The 27,698-nt window shown below is 37.8% G+C and overlaps 1 protein-coding gene across 2 annotated transcripts in view; it reads right to left on the minus strand.

Annotated features, from left to right (window-relative positions):
- Nucleotides 1-4,317: 4,317 nt before the first annotated feature.
- LOC149233115 (rhodanese-like domain-containing protein 8, chloroplastic) overlaps nt 4,318-27,698 on the minus strand; it is a 355,412-nt gene continuing 332,031 nt past the window's right edge. For both annotated transcript variants that reach the window (XM_089379698.1, XM_089379697.1), the window contains one exon: nt 4,318-4,756. In XM_089379698.1, the coding sequence (XP_089235824.1) occupies nt 4,591-4,756 (166 nt within the window). In that variant the 3' untranslated portion in view covers nt 4,318-4,590. The remainder of the gene's footprint in view (nt 4,757-27,698) is intronic.

Genomic DNA, 27,698 nt, shown 5'->3' on the forward strand with positions numbered 1-27,698 from the left:
TTTTCATCATACTTATCATATTGCACTTGCAAACATCAGGGTCACTACAGTTACAATCATTGCAATTTGTGCAATAGGGGTCTTTGCAGAGTTCTTCTTCTTCTGAGGAAGAGTCATCTGCAAAGTTCAATTCATTCTCTGATTCTGAATCAGAGGAGATTAGCTCATCACAACTGCTGGAAAGGTCAAAGTAATTTACTTTACCCTTTTTGTTCTTATAAGCAATTTTCTTTTTAGAGAACTCTTTCTTCTTCTCAGGACATTTATTAGCAGTGTGTCCTTTCTTCTGACAATTGTAACAAATTACTTCTTTGGAAAACATTTCTGTTTTTCTGTATGGATTTTGTTTTCTGTGTTGATCGTCTTTTTTGTGGTGAAGTGGGGAATTATTCTTGGGGAATCTCTTTTTCTTTCTTCTCACCCCTTCAGAATTGCCAGCTTTCCCCAAATGCCATTGTTTACATAGCTGTTGATAGCCATGTGGCTTCTTAGGATTAGTGGCGGCGCGTGCAATCTTCATCTGGGAGCAAAGTTCAACAATGACTGCCTTAACTGCTTGACGAATAATGCCAAATTTGTAGTCTCCAATTTTGCCGGGGAGTTTAGCTACAATTGCTGAAGAAACCCAGTTAGGTAGAGAGGCAACAAAAATCTCTTTCCATTTTGATTCAAGAATTAAATCAGGAGAAAGAGTATGGAGACGATGCAGATATTCATTGAAATATTCATCAAAGTGCTGCATGTTGTGCAGTGTCATTGCAAGCAGAGTAATGACAGTTATATCATTGGTGATCTGAGGAAATCCAATGAAATTAACTATGATGCCATAAATCAAACAACCTACCATATTATTTACAGGGAGAGTAGTGACGAGGTCCATGTATGTAGTGCCATCTGCATTTAGAATAACTGATTGTTCCCATTGTGAAAGCAGAGTAGGTAACTTTAAAGTCTCAGCTTTAAGCCAAGAGTCTAATGTACCTTCAAAGCCAGCTATTATTCTTCTTGTAGCATTTATTGGACCAATTTACCGGACTTCATACCGATCGACTGTCATCGCTTTTACCGGACTTCATACCGTTCATTGGGAACAAGTATTACCGGAGGCTACCTGGCGATGGACAGGCTCTGCCTCAGAAATCTTATGACAGACTTTCAGACTTTTCCTATGGTTCAGCCACTTTAGGTTCTCACCAGTGTCGAGCACACTGATGCGCAGGCTTCCAAACCAATACTATAAGACCAGAGTGAACTTTTCGTGATGCAAGAAGATCAAACACTATGGTCCGCAGATGCAGAGCAGGAAAATCACTCAACTCCAGACTCACCAGACTCTAAACTCTTCAGACGCGAATGCCCTCTCCATTCTCAGGTCTCATCTATTTATAGGACTCAAGAATCTCATGAGTCATCAACAAGATTGACAGATAGCAAGATTCTTCTGGTGACAGTAGGATGTACAGACTGACAAAAGCAAGATGCTTTAAAAGGACCAAATCCGGGCATGAGCGGACTACTCATGTTATCTCATCCCTATTCCGATAAGGAAAGCCAGAGGCATATGGGGACTAGATTTACTTTATGTTTACACAGAGGAGATTCGTACAAGAGAACCCTCGAAACACTGAAAAGATGAGATTTTCATATCTCATTATTTACACAGTAGATATTCTTGATCGGGGAATCTACGCAAGACCCGTCCAACTCCATTGTCGGTTGGAAAGACTTTACATCATGGTGTAGTAATCTACTTGAGGCCAGCTGTAGTGTTGGAAATTCCATTGTTCAATCAAGTAATTTGAATATTACTGGACCCATATCTCTTTCTCTGTTTCCCAAGTATTCGTGTCATGGGGATCTGGTAATTCCAAGTAGCTGAGATGAAGATAAGGATTGTGTTCTAGACCTATCTGCTGATGAAAATCGTCATAATTGGAATTATTGCTGGTGTAAAGTATTCTTTCTTTGTAGTGATTCATTACGAACCACCGTATATGGCCACATCTTCGTACTCCTTGTAGAAAATCAAGATCACTCAGATTGACAAGATCATTGATATTTTTTCTTAGGACATCTGTCAGGCATGGTTTCTGCGGAGTGAAGTTGGGAATCTTTAATAAGGTGAAGGAATGTGGTTTTAAGATTAATGGAGATAATCCATAAATCTTCCACCAATCTAAGAACCACTCGGGAAGTGGATCTTCTTCTTCCATATCTTCGACTAGCATGTGCTCATACCAAAAGGAGAACTGTATAGAGTAAAATAAATTAGTTACAAAATTTTGTAATCCCATACCTATGTAGAATGCCTCTTCTTGCCGTTCTTCATCAAAGTTGTCTCGATCCAGAAAGTTGCAGAATCTTCTTAGAGTAATGTGGCAACTAGTGATCTGTGTACTATCTTCGTTATCTCTTTCTAGCCTATAGGCTATGCTTCCAATATGTCGGAGATAATCAAGAGCCTCTAAAGCTTCTTCATTCATTTCATCTTGAAGTGGATCTGTCCATTTGTATGGTATACCAATTCTTTGTCTGACTTCTTTGATTGGGATCCAGTTATGCTCATGGTCAAACAGAGTCTTCTGTAAATTGAAAGAAACCCATCCAGTGGATGTTTCAATCTCTACTTCTTGATTTCTTCGGATAAAATTCAGGGATAAGGCGTGCATTGAATGTTCTTCAAGAAATTCTCTACTGAGCATGTCAGCAAAGCTATTTTTATCTCCCTTGACAAACTCGATATCAAAAGAATATTGGTTGAGTTGCATTACCCAACACACCATGGTTGTGTCTTCAAACTCACACTTTTGAATAGCAAATTTCAGGGCTTGACAGTCTGTTCTTACTGTAAAGTGTGTGTAAATGACAAAGTCTTTAAACTTGGAAATGCCAAGGCATACTGCTCGCAGCTCCTTTTTAAGGCTAGACCAGTTCAACTAGTTCTTAGCCCAAAGACCAGAGGAGTATTGACAAACTTCTAGTGCCTTTTTATCTGTGGGGTTTTCCTGACATAAGACTGCCCCCCAGCTGGCATGGCTTGCATCTGTCATTATGATCTTTTTCCATTCTTCTCTTATAAGTGAGAGGGGCTGTATATTTCTCACTCTTTCTTTAATTCTTCGGGACTGCTTGAGTGCAATCTTTATTCCAGGGAATCGGATCTTTCTGTAGGCGTTTATTTAGCAACTTTCTTTCCTGAGCACAATGTTTCAGGAATTTTGAGATATAATTTAAACTGCCTAGGAATCTCTGTAACTGATTTTTTTCAGTTATCTCATCATGAAAATGATCAACAAAATTGAGACTCCTTTGTATCACACTGTAGGAACCATACTGAATATTGTATCCAAAAAAATCTATCATGGTTTTGAAAAGCTTCATCTTGGATGCAGAGAGGACTATTCCCATTTCTTTCACTCTTTTATAGAAGATCTTTAGATGCTTGATATGTTCAGGAATGTTATCAGAATGAATCAGAAGATCATCTATATACTTCTTTAGAAATTCATCCATACCTTCAAAGGTTTCATCCATAATTCTTTGGAAGGCGGATGGAGCATTGATCAGGCCGAATGGCATAATGTTCCATTCAAAATGTCCTTCAGGAACAGAGAAAGTTGTCTTCCATTTGTCTTCTTCTTTGATCCCAACCTGCCAGAATCCAGACTTCAAATCGAATTTAGAAAAGATTTTTGATTTGGAAATCTGTGCCAGAATGCTTGATGGTTTGGGCAATGGATAAGCATCATAATCCAAAATAGAATTCAGGGGCTTATAATTAACAACTAGTCTTGGTTTACCCCGGGACTGTTCAGCATAATTATTTACATAAAATGCAAAGCAAGCTATAGGGCTCTATGATCTTATGGCTCAAGAGTTTGAAAACCAATCTTGTGTTCATGCATATTCTCATTTGACAAACTCAATTGTAATTTTCTGAGCCTATTATTATGTAACCAATTTGCAAGTGTTCAACAATGTGGGATGGTTTGATTACTATTACACATGCTTTCCTCCTTGGAGGAACAATACATGAAGAACATTTCAAAAAGAAAAAATCGATAGTTTTAATGTTCTAGCTAAGCCCATGAAAACATGGATCCCTATTGAATTGATACTTTTCCCAACTATGACCATAAGCATTCGAACAAATCTTCTTAAAGTATCAAGGATAAAGAATATGTACCCATAAGAAACAATGGTTGCTTGAGCTGAAGACACCAACTGCAACTAGCCTCAATGAATTGGATTTTAAATAATTGATTAGATCATCAAGCACCTCAAAATATAAAAGACACCAACTGCAACTAGCCTCAATGAATTGGATTTTAAATAATTGATTAGATCATCAAGCACCTCAAAATATAAACAATATATTTCTCCGTTTGAGACGTTTTTGGCGACAATCCCCGGAAACATGTCCCAAACACTTGATAATGATCATAGTATCCTAAATTCTTTAATATATTTCTCCGATATGAAAAAAATAACACATTAATAAGAAGCAGACTAACGCGAGACTTTGCAAGTGCATGTTTTCCTTAATGATGAATAATGCATGTCCACTTCTCCGGAAACAACATTGGCAAGTTATGGATTGTTTTTCCTGACGTTTTGGGTTGAACATATAGAATCACGATATTTATGCCATCGTTCATAAGGTTGGGCATCATATAAGATAGGTCTAAGCCTAGGAGCACTTTTGCATATTGTCGAACAGCAACCTGTATACTCCTGCACGCACTCTTGACACGACCTGCAAAAAGAGAATACCTTCAATCAAACACAGGGATAACATACTAACCTCCAAGACAAAACACAGGAAAATAATATTATATAAAATATAAAATACGATACCTACATGGCATGAAACATCCATCAAAATATTTTTCAAGTCAAACAAGCATGGCAAGCTTTTTAAATTTTGTATAATATTTTGTCTATTTAAAACTTAAATCACAAGAAAACAACAAAAAATAGTTAATGGGGATAGTAACCGCATTCAATAGGGGGCCAAAGAGAAATTGGATAGGTTAATACAAATTCCTCATATAGACAAAAAAATTTATTGCATACATCCATGTTAAAAACATATACTTAAATAGTTCAAATGTTTGAAATTGGATAATTGAAATTATGAACAGACCAACAATTCCAATCCCGAAGTTCATCTTCATAGACCATGGCACCTCATAGTACTTTATTAGAATGAACGAGAATGATTCTCTCAACATTGAGACACTGCCAAATATAATATTCACTTTGTGAAGTGTGCAGTTAAATAGTAAATCCCTAATTTAAGCACAAATGTAGTGCTAGGGGAACTAAGAGGGCCTACCCAGTATCACCACAATAGCTCCCATTCTTGCTTTAGGTTGGCTCTCCTTTGGCACAAGGGAGGTTATCCCTAGAAAGGATTAAATGCCAAATTTAGGCGGATAGTGGGTTGTTAAGATCAGTGCCAATCCAAGGGTTATGGAGTCAAGGAATACAAACAAAGATGACATAGAGTGGTATGGAAGCCATACACTAATTTTCCATGACTCGTCCAAATGGATTTTTAGGTTATATGAAAGTGAGTGAGGGCACTAACAATAGATGCATCATCACAACCAATATGTTAAAGCCAATAAATAATGTACAACTCAAATATGAAGAAAGAATCATACCCTGAGATTATAATGAAAAGGTCCAAGAAAGATAGCCTTCAAAGAAATAGACAGTCCAAACAACAAGTCACATCCTCTATAACAATCTCATGGGGTTAAATGAGCCATTAACATGTGAAAACATCAAATCTTTTATTATAACAGAAAGCTTACCCAATATTCAAGATTATGTCAAGGGGTAAGGAGGGTTGAGAACATCACATCTGTAGCACTAGGGGGACTAGGAGAGGCTACTCACTGTCACCACAGTAACTCCCTCTATCAGTTTGGGTTGGTTCTCCTCCAGCACAAAGGGGATATCCCTAGGAGATATATGATAGGCTTTAGATTTATGTGGATGGTGGGTTTCTAAGACAAGTGCCAATCAAATGATTATGGAGTCAAAGAATACAGAGAGACGGATTAGAGTGATATGGAGAAGACATAGTCAAGCTATAGTCTAATGTGCCATAACTAGTCAAAATGGACTTTTAGTTTGTATAAAAGTTAGTGAGGACTCTAACAATAGGTGCATCACATAAACAATGTGTTAAAGCCAATAAATAATCTGCAAATTAAATATTGAAGGAAGAACAATGACATGAGATTATAACATAAAGGACCAAGAAGGATAGCCATCGAAGGAATAGGCAACCCAAACAACATGTCACATTTTCAATAACAATCTCATAGGATTAACTAGGCCATTAACATGTGCAAACATCAATTTTTTTATTACAATAGAAAGCTTACCCAATATTCAAGATCACGTCATGGATTAAGGAGGGTTGAGAACCTCACACTTTAATCCCTTCTCATATGTGAATACTTGTCTTCAAAAGAAATTGTTTCCAGCAATAAAAACACTAACCACTCTAGCATAATACCATAATCATCCAAAAGAAAATAGAGTGGTTTTCCCTGTTACCCACCAAAAATGGGCAAGCCTTAGAAGAAAAATTTTTGCCTCATTTGACAGCCAACAATCTAGCAAATTTGCAATGGTCAGCACATAGGATTATGCCAAAGTCCTCCACCCATTGCTCCAGTCAGATTTCTCTCCCATTTGAGAAGCTTCTTGAAGGAATGTGGGTCCTGTTACCCACCATTTTCTGGGTGATATCCCTAGGAGAAATTCTTTCTCCAAGATGGTCCTCAACTGGCAGCCAACAGCCCCTTGCAGCCAGCGATGTGGTCCCTCACCTATCTGCCATAATCGTATGTTTGAAGGTACGCCTCCCAAACCTAAAGGTATGCCTTGTCATTTGGTAATTGAGTATTGTAGTTTGTTTATCATGGACACCTCTGGGAATGGATTAATGGGGGGATTCGACAGAAAGAATGGGTTAGGTTTGTGCTCTTGTCCCCTAGACCCCTTTTGGATATTAACCATGGATTTTAGTCTTGTGGGATCTCTTTCACTGACCATTTGGCTTTAAGAATGGTATTTCACGAGAAACCATGATTTTGGTTGCATGGTCCCGCTCTCTCATCCGCATATATTAACCCCTTTCCACTCATTATTAGCCCATTCATCATTTTTCCCACCTAGGTCCACATTCTTCCACTGGGTCCACATAGGGCTAGTTCTCCCCTTCGCCTTTGCCCACACCTTAGGTCAGGCCTAGATTTATGCCTCGGAAGTTGATGCAACTAAAAAGAAAAGTAAAAGCATAATTGGCTACATTCAAAGGAAAATGTGCCACAAAATGCAAAAGATGGCCGAGGCAAACACATTTAGCACTTGGGCAAAACCCAATACATGAGCTCTACCCCATCATCATGGCCATCACTTTGGTTCCTACGGGTTCTATGAGCCTCCTTCATCATATAGGAACCCATGATTGTCCCAACCCCTAGTGGGCAATGAAGCACCCTACCTTAAAAGGGGGTATCCACTGCTACATCTCACACATTATGCTCTTACTCCTTGAGCCCCAAGCAGTTAATTAAAGAAAAATCATAATAAGGAAAAAAACATATAAAGAAGGGTGGAAAAGTTAGGGCCAATGTTGCACGAAGCGCCCCCCCTGCCCCCCCACGGTTCCAAGCCCTGAAGCGCGTCCCATACGGAAGCGCGCTTCCGAAATTCGGAAGCACCGCTTCTAAATTTTTTGCCGCTTCCTGGAAATTCGGAAGAGTGGTATGGAAGCGCGCTTCGGGCGTCAGAAGCGTGGTGCTTCGAAGGAGGAAGCGTACGCTTCCGGAAAAGCGTTTAGAAAATCATTTTTTTTTCAATTTTTTTTCAATTTTAGGTGAGTTTGCTTGTTACGGGTGGGTCCACCTTGGGTTAGGGTGACGAATAAAGGCAAAAAAATATATAAATATAGCAAATGCTCCCTCATGGTAATGTTAAATTCTTAAAGTAAAAGTGACATTCTCCTTTATTTTTCATTTTCATCATTTTACTTAAATTTTTAACATTACCATGAAATGACTCAGGATGTTTGAGAGTGGTTCCAGCCTCATTAGACTTCATATGGAGAAAATAGAATTTCATATCCTATTCAAAATTCAGCAGACTTAACAACTTTCAAGAATTCAGGATCAATGGGATTGTGGCATTTCATTAGATTATATCAAGTATGAAGGTATGCGATTAGCATTTAATCAAGAGCGCCAAGCCCTATATGTACCCTAGTGTTGGTGGTGTTAATTGTTGAACTCCTTTGTCACGCGACACACCCTTAGCAAAAAATTACCTTTCAATCAAGTCAAAATCATCGATCAAGCATGTTAAGCTTTTTCTACCATATTTTAAGTCTTGAATTAGGTAGTTTGATCAAAATTGGGCAATGTTGACTAATATCCCTAGACAATTGAGGTAGAGGCAAAGGCTAGACAAGAGGAGAAGAATCTAGATTCTAGATGGTTGATGCTCGAATAATTAATCATTAATGTACAATGGATGTTATATCTATCTTGATTTATGCAAAAATATGCATATTTTCATGTCTTCTACAATTAATTTGGTATTTGGGATGTTTGTTTTGAGTATAAATACAAAAAAAAAATATATATATATATATATAGCAGACGCTTCCGCGTCCTCGCTTCCAAAAAACGCTTCCGCTTCGCCCCCGCTTCGTGCAACATTGGTTAGGGCGCCTCATTTACCACGATTTCTCCCTCCTGTACATTATAAATGTGAAAATTCCACAATGAGAATCCCTACTGCAGCAACTGATGATATTACTCTTATTTGTTAAATTCCTTTAAACAAATTACTTGCAGTTTCCTACGACAAATATCATAATACATACACTACAGCCTTCACTTAATTAAATATTATGCAGAAACAAGAGACTGGGCAAGAAAGAAAATACAACACAACAGACACCGTTATTTTTGGACAAATGTCCCTGGAAAAACCTAATGTTGGAAAACCGGTGCAGCAGTTTTGAGTGTTTATTATTATTAAGCAATAGCTCTGAATAAAACTCGTGATGCCCCTCTGACAATCCAATTATAGAGAAAAAGACACTAGCAGATAACTTAGTGAGATTATCTCACTCCACCTGGCAAATCTCGGCTGATCCGGCAGCTGAACTAATTGTCTCCAGCTACAGCTGCGCGACCACTTTGCAGTATCTGCGTGGAGCTCTCTGAGGCTCTGCATCGGCTTTGCGCTGGGTCTCCTTGCCTCCTAGAGCTCTGATGTCTACCCTCCCGATTGATCCGGCAGCTCCCCGGCAAATTTCGGACTTCTGCTAGAAGACATCTCTGCCTCTGTGCTAGCCCTTCTAGCTTTGCGTCAAGCACTGTGTGGGCCCTCCTGGCCCAACGTCAGTCCTTCCTAGGTCTGCGCTGCCTCCACTGGTGCTTCTCTACCTCTCTACTGAGTATTCGAGGTCCCAGAGAAGATATTGTTAGTTTTTGGGAGCATCGGAAGTGCTCTAGTCTTGAAAATTGGTGGAGAGGCTAAGGCACATGAGTTATAAAGAACCCAGAAACCGTTTGGTGAAATTCCACCCGGATTGTATTTTATTAAAACAATTAATATTTTTAATGGAGTTTCTAAGTCTAAACTTAGGGAAATTAAAATATTAATGGGTATTAATCAAAATATGGGTGAGAATGATCTAGAAGGCAGATCAAGTCATGTTTTAATCTTAGCCGTTGATTAGAGACTTAATCTCGGTCATTAAAGAATCAACAGGAAAAGTATAAAATGGAGGCTTGGAGTTCATTTGAAAACACACAGAGATATTGAGGAAATCGATTTTCTGAGGTGAGAAGCTCTCAAAAGGAAAATTGATTGGAGAGATCTTGCAGCTGAGGGGCAGAGAGAATCTGGGACAAGGACTTTCCAAAAAATATAGAATAGAGAGGCAGTGCAGTAGCCGGGAGAGCTAACGCAAAAACGTTGGCTCTCACGGAAAATCCAGAAATGTCGGAACTGTCGGGAACTGCCGGAACTACCGGGAACTACCCGAACAGTCGGGAGAGCTGACGCAGAGGCAACGCAGTAGTCAGGAGAGCTGACACAGAAAAGTTGCTTGTCACACAAAATCTAGAACTGTCGGAACAGCCGAAACTATCGGGAACTGTCGAAACTGCCGAAAACTGCCTGAACAACTGGGAGAGCTGACGTAGAGGGTAGAGAAGGTGCCGCAAGGCTGACGCAGAGCCAACGCAGAAATAATCAGGGTTAGGCAATCTTGTGTCGGATCAGCTAGAATTTCGCCAAGTGAAGTGAGTTAAAACTCACTCAGATTTTCCACCAGTATGTTCTCTGTAAAGGATTGCTAGATGAGCATCCTAGATTTTATTCAGATATTTACTACCAATATTAAGAATCCTCAGATCTGTTGCACCGGTTTTCCCACATTGGGTTTTTCCAAGGACGATTGTCGAAAAAACAAGTGTCAATGTGATTGTTCATACGTTGATGTTTCTCTTACTGTTTAATTTCCCGTTCTAGTTTGCGAAGTAGGAAACTGAATTTATTTTGGTATTTACTTAAGTATTGGTAAATAACTTATCATAAATAAATAGGAGCAGTATTGCAACAATCGTGATTTTTTCGCTAAAACAATTAAATCAGCCGATTAAATCAGTGATTTTTTCATTTTGAAAAATCGTGCTTTTTTTTAAAAAATCTTTATTTTCGAATTTTTGTATTTTTTTTAAATTTGTTGATTTTTTGCTGATTTTATCCTGATTTTTTCTCGATTTTAGATGCTTGCCAATTTAATCCCGATCGCGATTTTCGCAACATTGGATAGGAGAAATAAATCAAATATTGCAGCAAATTTTCACAGATACTCCAACCCAACTATCTCTGCCCCTCGACTACAAGAAATCTCCTCGATCATAATTTCCTCCTGAGAACTTCTCAGTTCATAAATTTGATCTCTTGATCTCTCGATGTGTTTTCCAAATGACCCTCCAACCCCTTCTTATATCTTTCTGTTGGACAACCAATGGCCTAGATTAACTCCTAATCAAAAGCTTAGATCGTTTTGGCTTGATCTTCGTCTTCCTCTAGACGTTACACCCACAATTAGATTAATACCCATTAATATTTTTAATTTCTTACATTTAGACTTAGGGTCCTGTTGACCACTACGTCTCAACGACCCATAGAAATACACCCCTTTTTCACAAAAGGGATAGTGCCCGATCGACGTGTCCACGCCATTCAACTATCATCATCAGCTTGATCATCATGTTATATTGTAAACCCTTTCTGCATATGTAAATTGTAAATAATCTCAGCAGATCTGTGTCGTGTATGTAATTGCCTAGGTAAACCTATTTTTCTGGTGACAATCTACATTCTGGGAGGTTTTTTGTCTCACCGATCCATTCTACGATGGTCTGCAGAGTTTTTCTTCGGCCTTACCCCAAACCCAAAGTGGATTTTGTCATAGGGATCTTAAGGGAGTCCTAATGTTTTAGATAGTCTATGTAAAAGTGATTTGGGAATAATCCTAACTATTTGGGTAGGTTATTTTATTACAAATTACTTGATCTGCTAATTATATCTGTGAGGCAGCGCTGGGTAGTCTATGAGGGTCTTTTGCAAATGTGTTTTGCCCCTTGAGATGTAAAAAATGTAAAAATCATGATGTAAAGTGTCTTGAGGATTAGAAAAATAATTTATCCCCTCATAGGGTAATTAATTAAATTTTCTGGCCAAAATTAATTAAATCCTAGGCCAGAACTTTAATTAATTATAGGTCCTAGGTAAATTTAAATTTTCCAAAGGCAAAATTCGTGGGTCCTTAAAATTCAAATTTTAAAAGGTCCCAGGACTGAGATAAATTAATTATTTTGCTAAATTTTAAGCCTTTGGTCCATGGGTTTTAAGTCAAAGTCAAATTTTTTAGGAAATTAACTCAAAATTTTTATTTTTGAGTTAATTAAAATGCATTCAATTGAAAAATTCGAATTTCCTAAAAAATTTAAAATTTCGACAGATGAGATTAAAAGAAATTTTAATCCTCATCAACGGTCGAGATTGTTTCGACAAAGATCACTCGACCTAGCCGTTGGAGGATTTATCTTTAAATTGGAGGTCATTTGTCAGTCAGTCTATCCGATCTTCAGATCGTGTACTAAGCTTTCAAGCTCTCTTGTATATTTTTTTGCATTAATGCAAGTCTTTGGAGTTTTAACATGTTGTAGTGTTCCTCTTCATGAATTTATAATAACATTGTTTTAATATCTGCTTATTATTATGTGAAAACTATCAATCAATAGCTCTATTAGAATAATCTGAATACAGGGATCTTATTCAATTTGTTGGATCTAGGGTAACATTTTTAATTTTGATTGAAGTAGCAGGTATCTCTATTTCTTCAAAATTTTATGGTTGTTCTATTTCTCTACTTGATTTGATGGTTGATCTAGTGTTTGTAGAAGATATCTTCGGTTTTCATTGAGCGTTTGGGGATAGTTCTCGGTTGGACCAGCAAACTCTCAACACATATTTTCTAAAGACCCTACTTCATATAAGCCTCGAGATTTATCTAATAACAATCTTTTTTCTGCAGGATGTTTTTAGTCTAGTACCTCTCTAAAATTTCAAAATCTTTTAAATATTTTGTGGAAAATTTAATAGATCTGGCTATTTAGAGCCTTAGATTATCAGATTTGGGAGCAGAGTTGGACGCATACTCCTCAGATCTGATAGATCCGTAAATTATTTGTGTAGATTTGTTATTTATTTGTGTAGATCTGAAATTTTGTAACATAATTTTGAATTTTAACATTTGGGTTTTTTGGATTTTCTCTAATTTTGTACATATTAGGTATTGGGTATTTCTCTTTTCACTTGTGCAGGAATAAATCTAAGAAATCAGCCAAGAAAATCTTCAAATATGAGCTAGATCTAGACCCTGGAATGCAAGATCTGGGCTCAAAGATTGTTTGCAGGAATAGATCTGGGAAATCAACAAAGTAAATCTTCAGATCTGAAATTTTTCAAGTAGATCTGGGGGTTTTGAGACAAATCTAGGCCCTAGAGGGAAATATCTTGTCCCAAATATTTTTGCAGAGCTAGCCATTAAAAATTTTGCAATAAATCTGAAAATCTGAAGCAAAATAATTTTTTCAGAACAAGGGATTCAAGTTTTGGGGCTCCTAAGCTCAGATCTGTCTTCTCCTAGCCCAACGCTAGTTCTATTGGGCCTAGCGCTAGCTCTGATTGGCCCTAGATTCCCTTGCTCCATTTCTGATTTGAATATTTAATTTTCTGAAGCTAATCATTGGTGGGTTTTGCAGAAAATTTGGTAAAAATTTTGTGTTTCGGATATTGAATTTTTTTTGACAACTTGGGCAAGTGATCTTCAAGGCCTAGGGCCTAAGGGTTTGATATCTAAACCATTTTTTTCCTCACCGTTTGCTACAACAGTGATATACCTTTCTAATAGTGGTAAAAAACACATCTAAGTGGTTTGAAATTAACTAAAAAATTGCTAAATACATTAATAAGTCATTTATGTTTCATGTGTATCAAGTATTTGGCCTAGATCTGCATTTTGGGTCACTGTTATCTTTGAATAATTATGTTTCTAAAGTTTGAAATATAATAGTGGGAAAATTTCATGTGGGTTAGCCTAAAATCAATTCCTAGGTTATCTAATACATTAAGGATTTAATTTCTTGAGTTGGGCATTCATCATTAGGCTTATTTCATGTTTTAATTGTTGGTTGTAATAAGTATATCAGATCTGATATAATTCTGAAAATCACATCATAACATGCTGAAAATTTTTTATAATTCATGTGGGCAAATTTGGAGAATTTTCGATAAATTTTTGGCATAAATATATCATGAATAGCTTACTGTTTTCATTGTCACATTGTTGTTGTCCTAAAAATTAATTTTCTGAAAATTAATTACTCTGTCATGGAAATGCATATCCTTTGTTTCATAAACTAAGTACTTTTTTTTTAGCATCTGTTGACATTGATATCGAATTGCAAACTTGTTTTTGTTCTCTTTGAGCTAAATTGTATCAAGAAAATTTGAAATAAGCTAGTGTTTTAACTATAGTATCTTCAAGAGTTTATTTTCTAAGTCTTAATCTAGAAAAATGTGAGCATTTCATTTGGGTAATTGAGGGCTTTTTCCACATAAGTGTTTTCCCATTCTCGAGTCTAACTTCATCTCATCTTCCGGTGCATTTGCATATAAGTTAACTCTGCATAGATAAAATTTACTTCCAAGCATAAGCTTGGTCGATAGACAGATAGATCTCCATCCGTCTCTCCTTGAGAACCCTATTTTAATAGTACTTAAAACAGTGACCTTGCAGTCATCAGAGCCACAGTTCTCTGCAGCGCCGGAGACACCGGGTATGTTAGAATTTCAGAAGAGGTATCGTTAATCACACCTTAATGTGCTTCACCTGATCTTCTCTATTCCAATTACTACGAAATCAGGTTCAACACAGAAAGGATTGAAGGGTTCACATTTAAATAGGAATTTAACTAAAATTAACCAAGATTCTTGCATCTCACATTAGTTTTAAGATCTGCATTTCATATAAAATAGTCATTCATCTAAGCAGCAGTTGCTAATCGATTACTTGGTCTTAATTTCCCTAGCAAGATCGTTGACTCCATAAGGCACTGGTATCAATCGTTTAAAATCCAATCAAATCCTATAATTCTTGCTAAATCTTAATTAAGTACTTGATCGCTTCATTGTGTCTCCCGAACTGGCTAGTTCCCAACTAGTTCTTCTTCATTCCACTTTTCCATAGGGTCTACCCCCCTTAGCCTATTATGGGAGACAGCTTTAACAGAGAGATTGGAGATCAAGGTGACAGCCCACGATCTGAGCCATTGTCGTGGTGCCTAGACATTCTGTGCGACAACATTTTTTGGTGTCGTTGTCGGGGACATTTTATTCTCGGCATTTCAATGACATTTCCTCATCATTCTTCTCATTTCTCATCTTTTCATTTTCGCCGACAACAACAACATATTTTGGCGTCGTTGCTAGGGATATTTTATTCTCAGTGCTTCAACAACAATTTATCTTCATTCTCCTCATATCATCTTTATCATTTTTACCGGCAACGCCAACATTTTTTGGCACCGTTGTCGGAGATTGATTTATTGGGCCTTGGCTCTTCGACATTCATCTTTCATCTTTCTCATCTCTCATTTGAGCTGGCAAGGTCAAAATTCCTTGGCATTACCACCGAGGACAGATTTTTTTATATCCTTAATTTTTTCGACATCGTTTTAATCATCTCATCTTTTTCAACTATTCATTAGTCAAATGACACATCATTGTTTGGCGTCTTTTGATCTTTTCATCAATCGTTTCATCTGTGCGATGTGAGCATCTAAACATTTTGGTTCATTTCTTGTTTGTGTGGCAACTCCACTTCTTTCATTTATTATTCCTCAGACAAGAAGCCCTCCCTTATATCCGATTGTTTGTTGCCTTTTGGATCCTAGAGTTAGATTCATGTTCAAGTGGCAACTCCATTTCTTTCATTTCTTACAAGAATTTCTACTAGAAGCTCACTTCTAATGGATCTCTTGATTTCCTTGAGCACGGTCTCTCATTATTCCTTCAAGCAAGTCATCATGGATGATTCGTTTACCCTATGTCATTTCACTGATGTTCTCCATGATATTCCGGAAGTGGCAATTCATAAATTGTCTTTGTTCTCGGGTGGCAATTCAGTCGTTGTTAGAAAGCATCTATGCAGGTTTACTCATACAATGCTCATATATTGTCGTTCTCCCTTGTATGATCATGAAGATGTCAAAATGCGTCTATTTGCCTTTTCTTTAGAGGGTGATGCTTTGAATTGGTTTAATAATTGTCCTGAAGATTCTTTCACTTCTTTACAAAACATCGTCAATGCTTTTAAAGTAGATATGGTTATCAAGGTAGCTCGCCTTGTGCCCCTTAAATTATGCAACAGAATGAAAGTGATCTTGTGAAGGATTCAGTTGTCGATGAAAGATTTCAAGACAATTCTCGATATCAGAATGTGCCATCCACTTGTACCATTGCAGATCAAATCCATGACAGTGGGAAAACAGGGAGAAATTGTCAAATCAGTGTCGACAATAAAAGGGAAAATGATCAGCAAATTATAGAAGAACTAATGCGACTGGTAAAAAATATGGAGCTTAATCAAGAAAAAATTGTTATTGATTACGTCAAGGATATGAGAACTTTATACACCCACCTGGAAAAACGTGATAAGGAGATGGAAATCATGAAAATTAAACACTTTGATCACGTAACCAACATGCAAAGTCAACATGCTAAGGAAATGGAAACCATGAAAGCTAATCATGACAGGGAAATTATTTCTATGCAAAACGAGTTATTAGCCCTAGAGGAAAAGATGACGATCATGGAATTCAACCATTCAAATCAAGTGACTGCCATGGAAGGAAGTTATCAGGAAGAAATAAGTTCGATTCAAAACAAGTTGTCAACTATGGATGAAAAAATGACCATCATGAGATTCAATTATAATAATCAGCAGGGAAATCATAATAAAGAGATAAACTATATGCAACACTGTTTCATGGGCATGAAAGCAGAAAATGATAAAATTATAAAGGACATGGAAATTTGTCAAATATCTCTTCAGAATAGATTATTGACCATAGAAGAAAAGAAGTTACCACGTGTCATAAATACAGATCGAATACATATCATCAAGAACAGATTAAAAATAATGGAAGTTACCATTCTAATCAGATGTCCATTATTCATAATCAAATAAAGGCTATGCAAGCTAATCATGTCACTCTCCAAGAAAGATTCGTGAAAAATGAACTCAATCAAGCGAAGTTGATAGTAAGACATGCCAGAGAAATGGGTTCACTACATAAGAGGTTGGAAGAGAGGAAATCGCAAGTCCCATCTTGTTGCAAGTATCTCGAGAAAGAGGCTAACTCCATTAACGAAGATTTAACTAAGAATGACATAGTCAAAGAAGAAATTAAAATAGGTCAAGTTATTACTCATGACACCTGTGCGACTGATCCATCATTCTTGACAGAGCAAATGCAAGATGAAAAAAGACATGTCATGCATATCTTACATACTTCATCTGAGAGTTTTGAAGAAGAATGTTCCACATCATCAGTGATACAACCTACCACAAAGAAAAAGCGCAAGAGAAACAGAATGAGAAAACGATTTGATGCATCAGATGGTCGCAAACAGTTTGATTTTCGGATAGGAAGAAGTCCTACCATATGTAGAATTGGACATGGCACATCTGAGAAACAGCCGACAGATTTGCCTGAAAGCAAGCAAATGCTCAGTATGCACTATATTGAACACATCTGATGCCATGGGGCATTTTTGTATTGTATTTCCAACCTTATATCCTGTTATTTCAGTGTTTCGTTTTGTAGTTAGATGTGTTTTTCATCATTTTAGACTAGTTAATAAACGAATGGCTTATATCTTTCCTGTGCTTAACATTATATGATGGTTTTTGGATGGATGCTACTTATGTTATGTTGTGTGTTGCGTGGATGCAAATTCTGGATTCTCACATTCCTCCAGTGTAGCAATGTGTCCCCAAGTAGAGCCAAATGTTGACCACTACGTCTCAACGACTCATAACAATACACCTCTTTTTTCGCAAAAGGAATAGGGCCCAATCGACGTGTCTGTGCCATTCAACTATCATCATCTGCCTAATCATCATGTTATATTGTAAACCCTTTCTGCATGTGTAAATAGTAAATAATCTCAGCAGATCCGTGTCATGTATGTAATTGCATAGGTAAACCTATTTTTCTGGTGATGATCTACATTCTGGGAAGTTTTTTGTCTCACTGATCCATTCTCAGATGGTCAGCAAAGTTTTCCTTCAGCCTTACCCCAAAGCCGGAGTGGATTTTGTCACAAGGATCTTAGGGGAATCCTAGTGTTCTAGATCGAGTCTATGTAAAAGTGATTCGGGAATAATCCTAACTATTTGGTTAGGTTATTTTATTACAAATTGCTTGATCTACTAGATTATATCTGTGTCGCAAAACTGAGTAGTCTGTCAGGGCCTTTTGCAAATGGGTTTTCCCCCTTGAGATGTAAAAAATGTAAAATCATGATGTAAAGTGTCTTGAAGGTTAGAAAAATAATTTATCCCCTCATAGGTTAATTAATTAAATTTTTTGGCCAAAATTAATTAAAATCCTAAGTCAGAAATTTAATTAATTATAGGTCCTAAGTAAATTTAAATTTTCCAAAGGTAAATTCGTGGGTCCTTAAAATTTAAATTTTAAAAGGTCCCAAGACTGAGGTAAATTAATTATTTAGCTAAATTTTAAGCCTTTGGTCCATAGGGTTTAATTCAAAGTCAAATTTTTTGGGAAATTAACTCAATTTTTTATTTTTTAGTTAATTAAAATGCATTTAATTGAAAAATTCAAATTTCTTCAAGAATTTAAAATTTCGATGGATAAGATTAAAAGAAATTTTAATCCTCATCAACAGTCAAGATTGCTTTGACAAAAATCACTCGAATTAGCCATTGGAGGATTTCTCTTTAAATAGGAGGTCATTTGTCAGTCAATCTATCCGATCTCTAGATCGTGCACTAAGCTCTCAAGCTCTCTTGTATATTTTTTTGAATTTATGCAAAAGCCTTTGGGGTTTCAACGTGTTGTAGTGTTCCTCTTTATGAATTTATGGTAAAATTGTTTTAATGTCTGCTTATTATTATGTGAAAACCATCAATCAATAGCTCTCTTAGAGTAATATGAATATAGGTATCTTATTCACTTTGTTGGATCTAGGATAGCATTTTTAATTTTGATTGAAGTAGCAAGTCTCTCTATTTCTTCAAAATTTTATTGTTGTTCTATTTCTCTACTTGATTTGATAGTTGATCTAGTGTTTGCAGAAAATCTCTCTGGTTCTCATTGAGCATTTGGGGATAGTTCTCGGTTGGCCCAGTTAACTCTCGACACATATTTTCGAGAGAGCTTACTTCATATAGCCTCAAGATTTATCTAACAATAATTTTATTTTTTTCTGCAGGGTGTTTTTGAGCTAGTACCTCTCTAAAATTTCAAAATCTTTTAAATATTTTGTGGAAAATTTAATAGATCTGGCTATTAAGAGCCTTAGATTATCAGATCTGGGAGCAGAGTTGGACTCATACACCTCAGATTTAATAGATTTGTAAATTATTTGTGTAGATCTGTTATTTACTTGTGTAGATCTAAACTTTTGTAACATAATTTTGAATTTTACCACTTGGATTTTTTGGATTTTCTCTATTTTTGTACATATTGGGTATTGGGTTTTTCTCTTTTCACTTGTGCAGGAATGGATCTGAGAATCAGCCAAGAAAATATTTAGATCTGAGCTAGATCTAGACCCTAGAGGGCAAGATCTCGGCTCAAAGATTGTTTGCAGGAATAGATGTGAGAAATCAACCAAGTAAATCTTCAAATCTGAAATTTTTCAAGTAGATCTAGAGGTTTTGAGACAAATCTAGGCCCTAGAGGGCAATATCTTTTCCCAAATATTTTTGCAGCGCCATCCATTAAAGATTTTGCAATAAATCTGAAGATCTAAAGCAAAATATTTTTTTCCAGAACAAGGGTTTCAAGTTTTGGGGCTCCTAAGCCCAGGTCTTCCTTCTCCTAGCCCAATGCTAGTTCTATTGGGCTTAGTGCTAGCTCTCATTGGTCCTAGATTCCCTTGCTTCATTTCTGATTTGAATATTTAATTTTTTGAAGCTAATCGTTGGTGGGTTTTGCAGAAAATTTAATTTAAATTTGTGTTTCAAATATTGATTTTTTTTTGGCAACTTGGACAAGTGATCTTCAAGGCCTAGGGCCTAAGGGTTTTATATCTAAACCAATGTTGCACGAAGCGGGAGCGAAGCGGAAGCGCGGAAGCGTCATTTTCCAAAAATCTAGGAAGCGAAGCGTCCGCGGAAGCGTCTGCTATATATATATTTTTTTGCATTTATACTCAAAACAAACATCCCAAATACCAAATTAATTGTAGAAGACATGAAAACATGCATATTTTTGCATAAATCAAGATAGATATGGCATCCATGATTCCATTGTAGTTACTAGTATGTACAACAATCATCTATATTTTAGCTATTACAAACATACATCAGTATCAATTTGATACTGCTTGATGCCTATAAAATTTCATAGGACAAGCTCAAGCAAGAGAAGGAATGCAATCACAAGGAAAGTTATCAAGTTTCTATCAAGCAAGGCACTGTTAGAATTCAAGTTTGGGAATATGTCAGAGCTGGGCTCAATTGCTCATGAAGGCCACAAATCAAATTTGAAAATGCAAACCATGATTGCAAAGTCCTCCTTCAGCATTTAATGGAAGCAGCCAGCAAGGAGGCTTGGAGAGCTAATTCAAGACTATTTAGGGCAGCATCTCACTTGCTAGATCAGGCCACAAGTCAAGAAGTATTGATGCTTTTTCTGTGCTATTTTGTGGAGGGTTTGTCTCTGTTTACAAGGCTGCAGGAAGGTGCTGCTACAGCTGTATGAGGAGGAGGATTTGAGAGCGCCAAGAGGCCTAGAAGGGACCTACTGCCCTAGCTGCAGTCATCTCAAGCAACAGCACAGGTATAGGGGGGTGGTTCCTTGTCATCGAAGGAGATTCTCATTCTTCTCTAGGCCACAAAGAAGGGTTGTTTCTACAGCAGCTTGGGGGGTCTGTTTTGAGGGGGTGAAGGCCTAGTTAAGGTCCTCTACCCAGGCCACAGTCATCCTGAGGATCAGTGCAGTTATAACCAAGTATATTTTCATGTATATGAAGACCTAGACCTTGCTGTAGCAAAACTGTGAATTGTAGGAGGCTTGAGGAGGAACCTTAAGCCCCACCAGCAGTACATTGAATACCTAGTAGATCAGCATAGGTGGAAGCATAGTTGGACATAAGATCACAGTGATTTGAAGCAAGGTAAGGGCAACAAACTACATTAGCAAGAATTGCAGACTTTACAAGGAAGTCTCTCAGATCTACTCTCACAGTGTATTGATAATTTGATACTGCACCTCTGGAATAATTGGACGTTCGTTATATGGCTATGCTCTTGCTCCTGGTATGATTTACCAATAGTGTCATATGATCATTGGCATATGCTTCAGTATGATTCTTTGCATTATGACATTTGTTCATGACATCAATTCAATATGGACATGTCACTTGCTTCAGTCATATATATGTTATCGTTTCTCATATAGATCAATATTGGTATGGCTTCCCAATATTGGCAATGATGGGTATAATCCTATAAGCAGAGACTTCTTCATTCTTATATGCACTTAGCATTATGTATGGATATCACTGCTCAAATAGCTTGAGTATGGTATTGCTATGTTCTAATTACAGCAGTATATGCATGACCTCAACTTCAACAGTTGTATATATTTATGTGTGTGTGTGTGTATCAATCTCACAAATATGTATGGCATCCCTATGTATGATGGTACAGTATATGAATATATAGAAGTGCATCCATCAGTTCAGTAGATATATATATGGCTCTCTGCTTTGTACGTATGGTACCTCTACCCTTTTTCAATGTATATTCATTGAGTTGGCATTGTATTCAGAGCAGTAAGACCCCTCTACCCTTTTTCAATGTATATTCATTGAGTTGACATTGTATTCAGAGCAGTAAGACCGTATATTCAGGCTACAATGCTCAAGTTATATGGTATTAGGAATCCTATATGAGAATGATGTCATATTGGTGGGTTGCGTCCGGGTTGCGTCCAGGTTGCGTCCAGGTTGCGTGCGGGTTGCGTGCGCTTCCGGGCGGGTTGCGTGGCGCAACCGGATGCCAGAATCGCCCTCCGAAGCGCGGATCCGGGCCACCGCCACCTAAAAACCAGGAAGCGTGTTTAAAAAACGGAATCGCGCCACCTGCAATTTGGAATCGCGCTTCGCCTCGAGATTCCGAAACGATTCCGCACGGGTCGCGGTTCCGGGTTAGGATCCGGGGGGGGGGGGCGATTCCTGCAACCCTGATCTAAACCATCTTTTTCCTACCTTTCTAATAGTGGTGAAAAACACATCTAAGTGGTTTCAAATTAACTAAAAAATTACTAAATACATTAATAAGTCGTTTATGTTTCATGTGTATCAATTATTTGGCCTAGATTTACATTTTGCGTCACTGTTATCTCTGAATAATTATGTTTCTGAAGTCTGAAATATAACAGTGAAAAACTTTCATGTGCATCAGTTCCTAAGTTATCTAATACATTAAGGAATTAATTTCTTGAGTTGGGCATTCATCATTAGGTTTATTTTATGTTTTAATTGTTGGTTGTAATACGTATATCAGATCTGATATAATTCCAGAGATCACATCATAACAAGCTGAAATTTTTTTATAATTCATGTGGGCAAGTTTGGAAAAATTTGGGTAAATTTTTGGCATAAAGATATCATTGACAGCTTACTGTTTTCATTGTCATATCGTTGTTGTCATCAAGTTTTTCTTACTGCTGTCCTAAAAATTAATTTTCTGAAAATTAATTACTCTGTCATGGAAATACATATCCTTTGTTTCATAAACTAAGTATTTTTTTTGAGCATTTGTTGCATTGATATCAAATTGCAAAGTTGTTTTTGTTCTTTTTGAGCTAAATTGTATCGAGAAGATTTGAAATAAGCTGGTGTTTTAACTATAGTATCTTCAAGAGTTTATTTTCTAAGTCTTCATCTAAAAAAGGGTGAGCATTTCATTTGGGTAATTGAGGGCTTTTACGACATAAGTGTTTTCCCATTCTCGAGTCTGACTTCATCTCATCTTCCGGTGCATTTGCATATAAGTTAACTATGCATAGATAAAATTTACTTCCAAGCAAAAGCTTGGTTGATAGACAGATAGATCTCCATCTGTCTTTCCTTGAGAAGCTCGTTTTAATAGTACTTAAAACAGTGACTTTGCAGTGGCCAAATCCACATTTCTCTGCAACGTCGAAAGCACCGGAATGTTAGAATTTCAGGAGAGGTATCGTTAATCACACATTTGTGTGCTTCTCTCGATCTTCTCTATGTCAATTACTACGAAATCAGGCTCAACACAGAAAGGATTGAAGGGTTCACATTTAAATAGGCATTTAACTAAAATTAACCAGGATTCTTACATTTCACATTAGTTTTATGATCTGCATTTCATATAAAATAGTTATTCATCTAAGCAGCAATTGCTAATCGATTACTTGGTCTTAATTTCCCTAGCAAGATCGTTGACTCCATAAGGCACTGCTATCAATCATTTAAAATCCAATCAAATCCTATTAGTCTTGTTAAATCTTAATCAAGTACTTGATCACTTCACTGTATCTCCCAAACTAGATGGTTCCCAACTAGTTCTTCATTCCACTTTTCCACAGGGTCTACCCCGCCTAACCTACTATAGGGAGACAGCTTTAATGAAGAGATTGGGGATCAGGGTGACAACCCTCGATCTGAGCTATTGTTGCAATGTCTAGACATTCTGTGAGACAACAGGTCCCATTAAAAAATATTAATTATTTTAATAAAATATTCTCTGAGTGGAATTTCCCAAAACGCTTTATGGGTTCTTTGGAATACATGTGCCCAAGCCTCCCTGCAAAATTTGAAGCCTAGAGCACATCTGATGCAACCCAACTCAACAATAAACCCAAATGTAGGCTTCCCTTTTATTAGCTACCCTTGCACCCAGCATGTGGCCCAGGGCTACCCCTTCTCATCCCCTATTTCATTCACCTCTCTATCACATACCAGCACCTTTTAAATGATGTACATTGAACATATTATCCCCTTCTAAAAGTAGAAACCACCTAATAGGATACTTGATTAACCCCATTTGGAGTTTGGGAGACATTGGCACATCCCGAAGCCCATTATGGAAGAGTAGGCCATTATGAAGTCCCCACCTCTAGTCCATGGTTGTAAGCTCATTTACTTGATTTCTCTAATGATTTGTTGTACTAAAAAGCTAGGAGACACATTGGATCTTATTCAGAATTGCAAATGGCCTCCATCTTGGGTTTGGTCTTTCTAAACGAGGTCCTAACCCTCCAGAGCGCCATATTATCACATGTAGGGTGTGTGTTGAGAGCTATGGGCCTCCACAACAGTAGACAACACTCCATGGATCTCCGAGGATGCTCAGAGATTGCTCGAGATTCACCTATTGGTTGAGGAAGAAGCACCTAGTTCACCTTTGCCCCACCAGCGCCACAGATGTACCATGCACTTGGAAACTAACCCAATACTTGTAGGATGATGTGGCATCACCTACACCATCATCAGAGCTTTTACAGATGATATACAAGCATCTTTCGCTCATTTGGAGACCCGTGAGGTTATTATGTGCCCCCATACCCACTGGGAGCACCACAGGTTTATTATTTGGAGAACAAAGGGCCAACCCCTTAGCCATCACTTTTGAGGGTCCTATTCTTCATTATGGCACCTATGGACCTCATCAATCCTCTTGGAGGGCCCTACGACATGTATTATTTATCATCTAGCCTCTTAAGAGGCTTATTATTTCATTTGTGAGTTAGTTTGGTGGGCCTGTCCCCAAGAGTTAGGTTATTAATGTGAAAAATCCTTAATCTAACACATTAGAAACCCCTACTGCAATTACTGGTTTACAATCTCCTACTTTTTCTTTACATTAACAAGTTATTTAATTGTATAAACATCGAAGTAAACACTATTGCAGCCTTCACCAATATACAGATCATGCACTCAAAATAAATAGAGACAATAACACAAGGGAGACCGTCATTTTAGGACAATTGTCTCCGGAAAAATCCAATTCAGGAAAACCAGTGCAGCACATAGAGGGTTCGTATTATTAAGCAAATTTCGTGAATACAACTAAGGTGCCAAAAATGGCTCACCCAACAGAGAATATCCTCGGCAATAGTACCTCTATCCGGAGACAGATATTCCGGAAAATCAGCAACTAAATGATCAAACCTCACAGTCACTCTGGTTGTTCCCTATGCTAGACAACAAAAGCTACTCCAAGCACTTCTCTGGAACTGCGTCACTCCTCCAGGAGCTGCGTCACCCTCTCTGGCTCAGAGTCTATTGATCTTCTCTTAGTCTGCCCCACTTAATCTCCCCAGCACTACATCTAAGGCCCAACGTCAACATCTACGGCTTCTATGTCACCTGCGTTAGCCTTTTGCGTTCTCTGCGTCAACTCTACGGCCTCTGCGTCAGCCCCTCTAGTGCCTGCGTTGTCTTTCCTGGAACTGTGATGCCTCTCTGCTATGTATTCTTCAACCTCGGATGAAACTACCTTGTTGAACTGCCCCTCACTGCAACTCTGATCACTAACCCAATTTCCTCAACAAACCTTGCCCCAGAAAATCGAATTCTTGATCTCTCTTGGTGTATCTCCAACTGACCCTTAAGCCTACTCTTATACTTTTCCTATTTACAATTCAACGATCGAGATTAAGTCCCTAATCAATGGCTAAGATTAGAACTGGCTTGACCCTCATCACTTAGAACTTTCTCACCCATTTTATATTAATACACATTAATATTTTTATTTTCTTAAGTTTAGACTTAGGAACCAATTAAAAATATTAATTATTTTAATATCTCTTCATCTGGGTGGAATTTTTCCAAATGATTTCTAAGACTTGGAGATCTCATGTGCCTTAGCCTCTCCAATAAATTTCATGGCTAGAGCACCTTCAATGCTACCCAATATCAACACTCCCTCTTAGTGAGGAATGTGCTTTAGTAACACTTCACCATGGAAGCATTACACTGATCATTTGCATCGGTCCTCTGTGCTGACGTTAGGTGTGAAAATTCTATCACTACAGCAACTAATTTACTTTTCCTACTTATTCCACAATAAGTTATTCATGAAATTACTTCAATAAACAATAAAATAAATATTGTTGCAGATATCACACCGTAATACAGAAACAAACATATGCACAAGAATCAACACATTGACACGGTTATTTTGGACAACAATCCCCGGAAAAACCCAATGTAGGAAAACTGGTATAGCAAGGGAGGTTTCTATTATTCAGCAATTCTTCAATACAATGGGGTGCCAAACTGGCTTACACACAAAGAGAAATAAATCTTGAGCACTTCTCCCAATCCCAACGTCAGCCCGGCTGCCCTCTGTGTGGCTCTCCAACCCTCTACGTCAACCCTGGGCCTCTCTGTGTCAACCCTGGGCCTCTCTACGTCACCCATGCAGGCCCAGCTAGTGACTGCGCAGTGTTGTACTGCCTCTGCATCTGCCTCTCCTGCCTCAGCGCCGATCTTCAGTGGTTGTTCCTGTCTCTCTACTCCGTACTTGTTGCCTCCTGACTGCTCACCAAACCACTGGTTCAATTTCTCAGCTAACCCCACTCTAGAAATTGAACTGACTGGTCTCCCTTAGTATGTTCTCCAAGTGACCCTCAAGCCTCCTCTTATACTTTTCTCGTTGACACATCAATGGTCGAGATTAAGCCCCTAATCAACGACTAAGATTAGATCTAGCTTAATCCATGACCTTTGGACCATTCTAACACAATTTTATATTAATTCACATTAATATTTTATTTTCCCTAAGTTTAGACTTAGGGACTCCATTAAAAAAATTAATTATTTTAATATCTCCCAAATTGTTTAGAATTTACCCAAATCCTTTCTGGGTATTGGATATCTCATGTGCCTTAGCCTATCCACCAATTTTCATGGCTAGAGCACATCTGATGCTACCCCAAATCAACACTCCCTCTTAGCAAGGATTGTGCTCTAGTAATACTCATCACTGAGCATCACTCTGATCATCTGACATCGGTCCATGTGTTGATGCTAGGCCTGCGGCCCAACATCTTCTCCACTATTGCATCCCATACTGCTACCCATGGCCCTGTCATTGCCACTGTTGCATTCGTATTACAACTCCCTCTGCATCTGTGTTGTTGCTCATCCTTTCTCCCAACACTACATCCGCACTGCAACTCCCTCTGCATCCTTGCTATTATTACTCCCATTTCTGCTACTGAAATGGGTTCTTTACCATCGCCATCTTTTGCCTGAAGTAGTCAAACTTAGTCCTTCCAAGGGCGTTGGTGAGGATGTTCGCCACCTGTTCTCCTGTAGGAGTATAGCTCAACTATACAGCTCCTCATCAGACACAGTCCCTGACAAAATGACATTGGATACCAATATGCTTCGACCTATCATGAAACATTGGATTCTCAGAGAGCTTGATGCAACTCTGATTATCGCACATGATCCTAGGTGCCTACATATTCCTTCTGAATAGGTTCACAAGCAATTTTATAAGCCATATGGCCTCACACGAAGTTGTGCTTGCCGCCATATATTCTACCTCAGATGAGCTCAAAGCCACAGACTTCTGTTTCCTATTGCACCAGGAGGTCATTCCGATCCAATGTTGAAACAGTACCTAGAGATGCTTTTCCGATCCACTGAACTTCTTGCCTAATCTGCATCATTAAAACCACTCAATCTGATACCCTTACTCCTAGTGTACAAGAGTCCATAATCCACTGTTCCCTGTAAGTACCTGAGAACATGTTTGGCTGCTGCCCAGT

Source organism: Pinus tabuliformis, chromosome J (genome assembly GCF_031772625.1).
Source record: "Pinus tabuliformis cultivar Carrire ecotype Pingquan chromosome J, CPIR1, whole genome shotgun sequence".
NCBI lineage: Eukaryota > Viridiplantae > Streptophyta > Pinopsida > Pinales > Pinaceae > Pinus > Pinus tabuliformis.